Source organism: Hemiscyllium ocellatum, chromosome X (assembly GCF_020745735.1).
Source record: "Hemiscyllium ocellatum isolate sHemOce1 chromosome X, sHemOce1.pat.X.cur, whole genome shotgun sequence".
NCBI lineage: Eukaryota > Metazoa > Chordata > Chondrichthyes > Orectolobiformes > Hemiscylliidae > Hemiscyllium > Hemiscyllium ocellatum.
In genome coordinates this window covers 4,531,085-4,542,723 of record NC_083453.1, presented here as the reverse complement: position 1 = coordinate 4,542,723, position 11,639 = coordinate 4,531,085, and the positions used below count along the sequence as shown (strand labels likewise).

The 11,639-nt window shown below is 44.9% G+C and overlaps 1 protein-coding gene across 1 annotated transcript in view; it reads left to right on the top strand.

Moving 5' to 3' along the window:
- Window positions 1-10,401, top strand: part of LOC132805797 (Golgi reassembly-stacking protein 2-like) — a 61,921-nt gene extending 51,520 nt beyond the window's left edge. The window contains exons 9-10 of the mRNA XM_060821071.1: window positions 1,441-1,566; window positions 7,854-10,401. Of these exons, the coding sequence (XP_060677054.1) occupies window positions 1,441-1,566; window positions 7,854-8,065 (338 nt within the window). The 3' untranslated portion in view covers window positions 8,066-10,401. The remainder of the gene's footprint in view (window positions 1-1,440; window positions 1,567-7,853) is intronic.
- The last annotated feature ends 1,238 nt before the right edge of the window (window positions 10,402-11,639 follow it).

Below are 11,639 nucleotides of genomic sequence, written 5' to 3'. Positions count from 1 at the left end.
AGCGCCCTCCATACCAGGCAACATCCTGGTGAACCTCCCCTGCACCCTCTCCAAAGCATCCACATCCTTTTGGTAATGTGGTGGTGACCAGAACTGTACGCAGTATTCCAAATGTGGCTGAACCAAAGTCCTATCCAGCTGTAACATGACCCGCCAACTCTTGTACTCATTACCCCGTCCGATGTAGGAAAGCTTCTTGACCACTCTACTGACCTGTGTTGCCACCTTCAGGGAACAATGGACCTGAACACCCAGATCTGTCCATCGGGTTTCCCCAGCACTTACTGTATAGTTTGCTCTTGAATTGGATCTTCCAAAATGCATCGCCTCGCATTTTGGAATTAACCCAGTGAACCTTCTGTGGACTGCCTGCAATGTCAGTCTGTCTTTCCTTAGCTGAGGGGCTCCAAACCTGTTCACAGTATTCAGGCTGTGGCCTGACTAGTGCCTTGTTTGGTTTTTAATGAGACCTCCCTATCTTTATACTCCATTCCCTTTCAGCCCGATTTCCCACAAAATGATCTGACTTCCCTCCTTTGTCCCCATGCTAGCTGATTATTGTTACATTCTCTCTTCTTAATGGTATTTCCCTCCCTTCCCCTATCAAATCTGCTCTCGTTAACCCCCTCAAAAAAAAAAGCAAAAGAACTCCTTGGCAGCTCTGTTTTTGCAAGCTTCTGCTCTGAATGTGCTGGTGTCTCCCAAATCCAGGCCCACATTTCCTGCAACTCCATGTCTCTCATAGCTCCCCTGGACCCATTCCATGGCTTGGAGTTCTAGGCTGCAGTCCTTCTCTCACTAACACCTTTAACTCCTCCTCTGTTAGCACAGTTACTCCATAGCCAAGTACTTGGAATATGTAGGTCCCAGTTTTGGCCACTCTCTGATTTCCCTTGAAGAAGCTTTGCACATCTGTTCGTTCCTGTGCTACGATTTTAAATGTAACTGCATGTTGTATTTTTCTACTTGGGTTTCAACAACTAAGCTGCCTCTCGTTCTCCTCCTCCTAGCCGAGTTCCCATTCTGTTGTTTTAGAGGCTGTGTTAGGTCTCTGATATCTCAAGTGAGTGGTAATTGCACTCCAAACTGGACCCCCCCCCCTGCCAGAACGGGGTGAGGAATCATCTGTGCCCAGTTTCCTCCAGCCTGAATTTTGTAACGCGCAATGTCTCTTCCAAATGGCTGCAACTCTGTAGTTTGCCTAAAACCTCCCCCACCACTGTAGAATACATGGGAGGCTTTCCCAACAGGGGATTGAGTCTCCCTAACCTGGTCCAAAGCTAAGCTGGAAGGCAGCTAAGTGGTAAGAATACAGTCTGAACCTGTTGGAATTGTTACTGTTGTGCATGTGGTTATCCAAATAGAACCCATTTTGAGCATTTCCTCTTTGCAGTTATTGACAATTCTACATAATGGTTCTGTGCACTTCATTTCCTTCAGGTCTGATAACCGCACCACCTGCCTTTACCAATCTCCCCAACTTTCCAAATCTAAACGTGGCTTTCCCCAATCTTGCTGTGGGGTCTCTGCCAGGATTAGGGGGGAATCCTGCGACCACATCCACAGGTAAATCTGTATTTGTGCGTTGTTGTGTGTTGTATGACGTTTGCGTTATGGGAGTGGAGTAGAATTTTTACGTGAGAGATATTGATCTCTCCAAATGTGGTTCAACCAGAGTGGGTCACTTAGTTCCTCCTTTTAAGGGTTTTGAATGGACTATTTTGATTTTGTGAATGGCTGCCTTCTAATTGTGATGCTGAAGAATTGACCTAGCAAAACAAAATCGAGTTTACCAACACTGCATCTTGTAGGAGATGGTTATGACTTGCTAAGGTAGCAGGCTGCAAAGCCAATGAGTTGTCATGAAAGTTAAAGATTTTAAAATAAGTACACATTCCACATTACTCAAATTTACCTGATGTTTTTCAGACCCAGGTTGATAACACGGGCCAGATTTCTGTATTTAACAACAAGAATTGTGATTTATTACAAATAATTGGAGACTAGCTACAAGTCAGCAGTTATGAACCATCAGAATACAACTCTACTCATTGACACTATAATTTCTTTATAAGCTGCCCTTTTACTTCGACAAATGCACACTCACTGGGGGAGTTAGGAAGCTAAATATAGGTTATGGACAGAGAGAAAAACTGGGAATGCAGTTCAGTGGTTCCTGTTCACAGGGGTTACTGAGATCATTATTACGATTCTTGGGCTGGTCAGAATGCTGCAGATGCTGCCACTGGTTTGCAAGAGGCACAGGGTGGCTGGCTCTCTTCTGAAAGATCTCTGACTTAGGAATTCAAAGTCACATTGCAACAACAGCTGAAGGAGCAATGAACTGGTTTTCCTCCGATTTAAAGCGTGGCTGTATTACAGAGAACTGAGAACTCTGTGCTGGTTACGGTCTCTTGGCTTCTCCCTGTCTTGTTCACAGCTCCAACCTACCTGAGAACCAATCACGGTTATGATTGGAAAAGACTTTTGTCATTGGCCTAAAAAGACTAAGAGCTGTTGGTGCCGAAGACTTTTACACTCGCTGGTAAGGTCCCAGGGAGTGTTGCTGAACAAAGAGACCTTGGAGTGCAGGTTCATAGCTCCTTGAAAGTGGAGTCGCAGGTAGATAGGATAGTGAAGAAGGCGTTTGGTATGCTTTCCTTTATTGGTTAGAGTATTGAGTACAGGAGTTGGGAGGTCATGTTGCGGCTGTACAGGACATTGGTTGGGCCACCTTTGGAATATTGCGTGTAATTCTGGTCTCCTTCCTATGGGAAAGATGTTGTGAAACTTGAAAGGGTTCAGGAAATATTTACAAGGATGTTGCCAGGGTTGGAGGATTTGAGCTACAGGGAGAGGCTGAACAGGCTGGGGCTGTTTTCCCTGGAGCGTCAGAGGCTGAGGGGTGACCTTATAGAGGTTTATAAAATCAAGGGAGGCATGGATAGGGTAAATAGGCAAGGTCTTTTCTCCAGGGTCGGGGAGCCCAGAACTAGAGGGGCACAGGTTTAAGGTGAGAGGGGAAAGATTTAAGAGGGAGCTAAGGGGCAACCTTTTCACAGAGGGTGGTACGTGTATGGAATGAGCTGCCAGAGGAAGTGGTGGGGGCTGGTACATTTACAGCATTTAAAAGGCCTCTGGATGGGGACATGAATAGGGAGGGGTTAGAGGGATATGGGCCAGGTGCTGGCAGGTGGGACTAGATTGGGTTGGGATATCTGGTCAGCATGGACGGGTTGGACCGAAGGGTCTGTTTCTGTGCTGTACATCTCTTGACTTTATCTGAACAAAAACAAATTTCTGGAGCAAGTCTGGCAGCACCTGTGGAGAGAAAGCAGAATTCCGGTTTCTAATCCAATGACCCGAGAAACCTGTCCACCATCTTCAAGGCACAAATTGGGAATGTAACTGAATACTCGCTTGACACTTTCTCTGACAAAGCCTGCTTGATCTAACACCTTAAACATTCATCTCCTATTGCACCAGCACACAATGACAGCACTGTGTACCAGCTACAAGACGTACACTACCAACTTGCCAAGCTTCCTTCTGCAGTTCCTTGCAAATGAGCGATCTCTAACATCGAGTGGTCTGGCATATATCGGAGCACCACCCCACTGCAAGCTACCCCCCCAAGCCACACACCATCCTGACTGGGAAATATCTCACTGTCCCTTCAGTGTCACTGGGTCAGTATCCTGGAGCTCCCTCCCTCAGGGCATTGTGCGTGTTCATTCCCCACTATTGACTGCAGTAGTTTGAGAAGGTGACTCACCATCTCAGCCTTAAGAATAAGAGGAAAGCCATTGAGGACTGGGATAAGGAAGAGAGTCTTCCCTCCAGAGAGTTGTGAACCTGTGGAATTCTCCCACAGGAAGCTGTTGGGGCCACTTCATTAGATTCAAGAGGGAGCTGACATGGCCCTTGTGACTAAAGGGATTAAGGGGAGAGGTTGCGTTGCCAGCCATGATTGTATTGAATGGTGCTGCACACTCGGAAGGCCGAATGGCTTACTCTTGCCCCTGTTTTCTATGTTTCTTGTGGACATGTGAGGGTGGGCAGGAAATACTAGCCTAGTCCGTGACATCCAAATTCTGAGGGCAAATAAGTACTCAGGTATATTATCCTGAGAAGATGCATAACTTGTGTTTGTTCTGTTGCCTCCTAGCTTGCTGCCAGTAGTTTATTCAGTGAGCTGTTTTCTGTTGTATTGAGCTCATTGTGTCCATTACATTTATCTTGGGGTTTATTGAATGTCAAGTTGAAGCACTCTGCTAGCTCCAACACTGATTAATAATGAATATGATATGCTCTCAGCAGGAGTGACTGTATTTGGCTTTGTTTTTCCTTGAAAAGCTGTCGTACTTTAGGCATGTCTTCTGAATCAGCTCTGAAAGACCACATGCTGCTGGCTGTTTTGGGGATGAGCCTTGTCAGCTTGGATTTATGATGTCTGGCCTCTCTTCTAGAGGCAGTAATCCTGCAACCAAATTCACTTTGACCTTGAGTTTGGGTGGTGGTGTGATGGGTGCAAGGGCTTGATGATGTACGAGTCTGAAGTTCCCCTTGGAGGTTTAGGCCTCTTCTGAACAGCTTTTTAACTCGGGTATGTGAGAACTTCCAGGTTCCATGGGTTTTCTTTAATGAACCAATGCATGAGGTGAGCAAGAGTAGTATATCTTGAGCAGCTTTACTCGTGGGCAAACCATTTGACTCCTGCTGAAAGGAAAAGTCCTTTTTTTAAAACCGATTCAGCTCCTGGTCGGGTTTTCACAGAATCTCCAAATTGTTTTGGTGCCTCAGGAGGCCTTTCAGCTGGTCTGGTCTGCATTGGCTCGTTACATTTTAGGTTCTGGATCAGTGGTGCTGGAAGAGCACAGCAGTTCAGGCAGCATCCAAAGTGCAGTGAAATGGACACTGCCTGAACTGCTGTGCTCTTCCAGCACCACTGATCCAGAATCTGGTTTCCAGCATCTGCAATCATTGTTTTTACCTCATTACATTTTAACCTTGTGCCGATCTCCTGTCTTTTTCCTGGAATCCTGCACATTGGGTGATTTTAACTGACAGTGAATGCCCCAATTGAAGCTGCCTCCACCATGTTTCCAGGCAGTGCATTCCATGGCCTATTTGCTTTTTTTTAAAAAAAGGAAGGTTTTTCTCTTCTTGTATTTGCTACTTTTGGGCAAAATGCTGTAGAGCTGTTCTTAATCCATGTATGATTGGGAACTGTTTCTCCAGACTCCTTTAGTGACTTGAGTGATTTTTCTAAACTACTAACAAATCACCCTTTGGTCGTCTTCTCTCCAAGGAAATCCATCCCCGTTTCTCCCATCCTTCTTTATAACTGAAATGTCTCGTGCCTGGAATGATTCTTGTCAACTTGCTGTTATCATTGCGTTCACATTCCTCCTATTGTGTGGTACCCAGGCTCTACACCATACTCCTGCTGAGATCTTGCATATGTCCCCTATGTCTCTATTCAGTATGCTTTATTAACAGCTCTCTAACTGTTCTGTCACTTTAGTGATTTATGCACATACCCACCCCCAGGTCTCTGCTCCTGCACGCCTTTGCTAGAACAGTACCTCAAAACTCTAAACTCCCTGGAAAAGAAACTCTCCTCCTCTGTTGTAGCATAGGGACAGGAATTGGGCCCCACAGCCTGAGGTCATGCTGTGTCGTTCAGTGTGATTGTGGCTGGCTTGGGTCTCCAACTCCGCTTTCCCTGAGAGACCAAACCTGTCTGTCAGCCTTTAGTAGAGTTCAATCCCCAACCCTCTCTGACTGAGAGCTGTAAAAATTCACAATCCCTTTGAAGAAATTCCTGCTCCTCTCCATCAGAAATGATTGCTCCTGAGCAAGCGTGCCCCCATGTTTTAGATTCTGCAGTCAGAGAAAGGATTTCTGTGTCAACCCTGCTGAGGCAATTCTGAATGAAATCACCCCTCTTCTAAACACCCAGAGAATATCGACCAAGGTTACTCAGTCCCTTGTAATAGGGCAATTCTGTCATCCCAGGGACTGATCTAGTGAAACTTTTGTGACTTCTAATGCGAGTATATCCTTTCTTTAAATATGAAGATCAAATTTGTGCATACTGCTGTGTGGTCTTATCAAAGCCCCATCGAATTATAGCAAGACTTTTATTCCTTACTTGATTTTCCCTTGTGATTAAAGGTCAATGTGCCTTTTAAAAATAATCTGCTTTTCTGCGCTTGTTTGAAGTGAATAACCTCCCACTTCCCCACATCAGACTCGGTCCACCATTTTTGTTACCCACCCACGTGCTTAACCTGTATTAGTCTTTTGCAGCTACTTGATGTGCACCCGCAGCTTACAGATCCAGGTGAGAAGACATGCTCTGCAAACTTGGATCGTTTGAATCTACTAAGTTATCCTCTCTTTTTTGTTTTCCTTGTACATTTCTCTCTGCCGTAATTCTGTCTGAACCTCCTAGTGCGGTTCAAATTGTGTGCACCAAGACCAGGGCCACAACCCACTTTCTTGGGACTGACTTGAGCAAAAAGAGGTGATATCCAGGTTGACCACCTTGTTCTCTGCCAAGTCCTCTCTGCCAAGTCCTCTGCACCACGTCCGAACTCGGTGAGATCACCTGCCGGCGGTTCCAGCCTTGTCTATTCTGTTGCAGCCAGACCGTCTGCAGTAATGATCCTTCTTCCAAACCCAGCTGTCACCCCCCTCCCTAGTATTTCCTTCCTTGGCTGTACTTTTTTTTCATTGAACTCTTCCCTGTATTTGGTGTTTAAAAGTGCCATATCAGAGCCTGTGGTGGTAACGTCCGTCGTTGTTTTGGGGGAAGTACTGGCATGTGCATAAAGCAAAGGCCAGAACAGTCTTTGCAGAATGCAACAAAGTGTCCAATTGTTTTTTCTTCGACAAAGTAGAAAGACTTAATAGTGTTTTGTTTTTGTTAAAGAGTTGTACTTAACGTTGTTTGCTAGACTGATCCCAGGTATGGAGGGACCCTCATGAGGAGAGGTTGAGTTGGTTGAGCCTGTAGTCACTAGGGTGTAGAAGACTGAGAGGTGACTTTATTGAAACGGGCAGGTTATTCTGCTATAACGCGTGTGTGGTTCGTTAAGGTGAATTTGCTATAACGCAATTGGCGAATTTGGGGCAGTGTTTCTAAAGCGTGAACGTTTGAAGCATATATTGGTCATCATGTGATTCCAGCCCTGTTGGTTAAATTTTCATATAACGTGGGGTTGTGAGAGAATGGAACTATCACATTGTAGCAGAACTGACTGTACAAGATTCCCTGGAGGACTTGACAGGGGGGATGTGGAGAGGTTGTTCCCCCTTGTGGGAGAGAGTCTAGGACCAGAGGGTACAATCCCAGAATAAGGGGTCACCCATTGCAGACAGAGATGAGGAGGAATTTCTTCTCTGAGGGGAGTGAGTCTGTGGAATTCTTTCCCACAGAGGGCTGTCGGAGCTGGGTCAGTGAGTATGTTCAAGGCTGAGACAGAGGGATGTTTAATCAGGAAGGGGAATGGAGGGGTGATGGGGAAAAGGCAGGAGAGTGGAGTTGGGGATGATCGGACCAGCCATGACCTCATTGACAGATGGAGCAGACTCGATGGGCTGAATGGGCTACTTCTGCTTGTCTTGTGGTCGTGGACTGGTTAGACCAAATGCCCTTATTTCCCGATCTAATCTGTGTAAATATTCAGCCATTGGGTTGTGACAAAGGTTAATCTATTGGAATGAATGGTTTTGTTTCTGCTAAAATCATAGAAACCATTGCGATGTGTGTACTGGTTGCGCGGCAAGCTGTGACCTCCTCTGGCTGTTACTGTGTGATGTTAATTTGGACTCTTCCTTTCCAGGTTCCCCCTTGTCACCCAGCAGCCCTGCCTCCCATCAGATCCTCTCGAACCTGCCTCCAGCTGATCCTGCCAGCAGTACTGTGCTTCCAGCTTTCTCTGCAGTGCCAGCGTTTTCTCCCAGCCCCTCGACTACATCACAGAGTATTACAGCATCTTTTCCCTCTCAGTGGAGCCAGGTCTCTGATCCTGCACCTGCAGTAGCTCAGGAATAGTCTCCTAGTGGCAGCTGAGACAGTAACGTTGTCTTCCATGCTTGTTCGCTGAAGCTGGCAGAAGGGTATGGTCCACTCAGCACTAATAAACAACAGAGGGATGCCTACCCAAATACACTCCTGCCCAGATTCTAACCGAGTAGCAACAGTCTGACTTTACTAAAAAGAAATGCTTCCCAATTTAGCAATATGTACATAGCTGTCAGTCTAAAGATGACTCTTTAGCAGCATGACAATCGTTTTAAGAAAAACCATTCCAGATAAGCTAACAGAACTCTAAGCATAGAATCCTTCGGTAGAAGCACACAGAGTGAATCCTTCCTTTTCATGTTTGCAATACCTATTGCACGCCCAACCTTTTCACTATGGCGCAGCTTGATCATCTTGGCATGTTACCCTGTCTTTTGTTCAAGGTATTTTGAAAAATAGTGTGCTAATATCAATACGGGGACCACTCCAGCATTATTTGCTGAGAGCTGATCTAAATTTTGAGATGTAGCAGCTTACAAAAGCACTTCTCTGAAGGAAATCTCTCCATTCATTCCCACAGTTTCATTGAGTTGAGTCACTTGAATCCAGCGAGTATAGTTTTTTGTTGTAGTATGAATGATTTATTCAAGTTGCTGACATACAGGTCTCCTTTTTTAGTCTTCTCCATATATTAGAACCTGTGGTCCATAACCTTGAACTGTTGTTCTGAAGATCTTTGAGCCAATAGGTTGTGTTTCATCACTGTTCAGCAGCGATCAGCAATGACTAATGCAGAGTTCCATGGAGCATTCAGTGTCTGCAAGGAAATGCCCTGTTGAAATATTGCATGTAGCGTGCTTATGATGTGGTGTTAAACCATTTGCTGTTGGTTTGTGACAACTATGGTTTTATTTTTGATTCCGGTCCCGAATACTGAGCCTGTTAAGTTGAAAACGCTGAGGTAATTTGTGGAAAGGGAAGTTTGGGGTGAAATTCCGATGGTTGGTGAAGTGGTTTGTTTTCCCTCCTTAAAGGTTTTCAGTAAGATGTCACCCCAAATGCTAATCACTAATCTAGTCTCTTAGTTAAGACCTTGTAAGGTTTATTAATGATATTCCAACAGTTTTATTTTAAATATGTTTTAAGTTCTATTATTTACATCCTGTTGCTAATTGGCGGCCAGATAGTGTGCAATTAAGGTTTATTTTAAGTTCCAAGAACATTCCTGCACAATAGACAAGCAAGTCCATATTTGATCGCTCTTTTTAACCTCTGGACTTCAACAAGTTTCTAAGTTGCTGTGATACTGGAGGCTGGGAATTCACGGAGTGCCCAATCTGATTCGGTATGAATATTACTGCCGTTTTCTCTGTCACTGGTTCGGACTGATCATAGGGGTTCAGCGGTTACTTCCAATCAATTGGCAAGGTGGGTCACGTTCAATGTATTCCTTTTCGTGAACTTTCTAGTTTTTTTTAAGCTGGACTTGCTGATTTAAAGATTTGTTTGAAGATATTCGAGAGTGAGGGAGTCTATTTTACCTGTCATAAGTTGCCCATCCAGAACGATCCCAAAGCTGATTCTTAGAGTGGAATGAAAATACTTGGCTGTTTTTAAATTATTGCCCTGTTCACATTGAGAGAGAACTGTCAAGAGTGAGGCTGTTGTGTGCTTTCACCACCGCCACCACCACCAAAAACATGACATCATTTCCGCACTCTTCCCTGCTGGTCTTCCATATTTACCTGTTAAAGATGTAGAGCACTGTAGAGTGCTAAATCACTTGCAATGGTGCATGGTCCATTTGTGTGTAAGTAAACTATCTGCTTGCTTTTCAGCATGGGATTGATCTGATTGGGCCTTTGGTGTAGAATGGTTTTTGTTATGAGAGTACTGAAGGTGCTTCTGAACTGGAATGATGCTCTTCGTGAGGCATGTACCATTTTTCTCATTTATGACCAACACTGGACCAATGTATTTTAAACTGATTTATTGTGTTAAAGGACTTCATCCCCATTTATGAGAGTCAAATTGGATGATAGTTGTTCCTAAATATTCGGGTGTCACGGAGCGTGAATTACATCTGACTCAGTTTCTGTATACCCCAGTGGTGTGCTATTGTGACTGACAAATGACCCAGGTTATTATGGATATCACTCTCTCTCATCTACGCTACTGACTGCAATAATTTAGTAATATAATATATAGGTTTTAAAAGGCTATTGTATTTTTGGGAGCACTCAGATTGTAGTTTGATAGCATGGAAATTCAGTGATTTTTTTATAAGTCTTAATGTTCCGTACTGTTTGTTTTATAAGAAAGTTTAATGTTTACTGTGAAATTTCACTTTGCTGTAAACGTGCAGTCTTCAGAACCATCAATAAAGATGGTGGTTAATGCCTTGTGTTGGCTTGGTTTTCTGTAATAGAAACATAGCAGCAGGAGGAGGCCATTCGGCCCTTTGAGCCTACTCTGCTATTCATCACGATCAGGGCTGATTGTCCCACTCAAAATAGCCGAATCCTGCTTTCTCCCCATAACCTTTGACCCCATTCACCCCAAGTGCTACCTCTAACCGCCTCTTGAACGTGTTCAATGTTTTGGCATCAACTACTTCCTGTGGTAATGAATTCCACAGGCTCCCCACTCTTTGGCTGAAGAAATGTCTCCTCATCTCTGTCCTATATGGTCTACCCTGAATCCTCAGACTGTGACCCCTGGTTCTGGACACACCCACCATCGGGAACATCCTCCCTGCAGCTACCTGGTCTAGTGCTGTTAGAATTTTAAGTTTGAGATCCCTGCTCATTCATCTGAACTCCAGTGCAAACAATCCTAACCTAGTCAATCTCTCCGCATACATCAGTCCCACCATCCCCGGAGTCAGCCTGGGAAACCTTCACTGCACTCCCTGGAGAGCAAGAGGCATCCTTCCTCCAAACAGGAGACCAAAACTGCACACAATATTCTAGGCCCTGTATAAGTGCGATAATGCATCTTTGCTGCTGTACTCTAAATCTCTGGCAATGGAAGTCACCATCCCATTGGCCGCCTTTACTGTCGGCTGCACCTGCATGCCTACCTTCAGCGCCTGGTGCACAAGGACACCCAGATCCCAATGCATGTGCCCCTCTCCCAATTTACACCCATTTAGGTAGTAATCTGCTGCCTTGTTTTTGCTTCCAAAGTGAATATTGAGGGTGTTTTGAGGCATTTTGTGTATGAAGTGAAGCCTCTTAAGATCATAGATTCCCTACAGTGTGGAAACAGGGCATTCAGCCCAACAAGTCCACACTGACCCTCTGAAGAGTAACCTACCCAGACTCATTCCCCTACCCTATTATCCTAAATTTCCCCCTGACTAATGCACCTAACCTACACTTCCCTAAACACCCAAGGGCAATTTAGCATGGCCAATTCACCCTAACCTGCACATCTTTGAGTTGTGAGAGGAAACCCACACAGACAGTTGCCTGAGGCTGGAATTGAACTTGGGACCCTGGTGCTGTAAGGCAGCAGTGCTAATCACTGAGCCACTGTGCTGCTGTTTGTGGGGGAGGGGTAGGGAATGGACAGCTGAACATACGTTTCACTACAATCAATG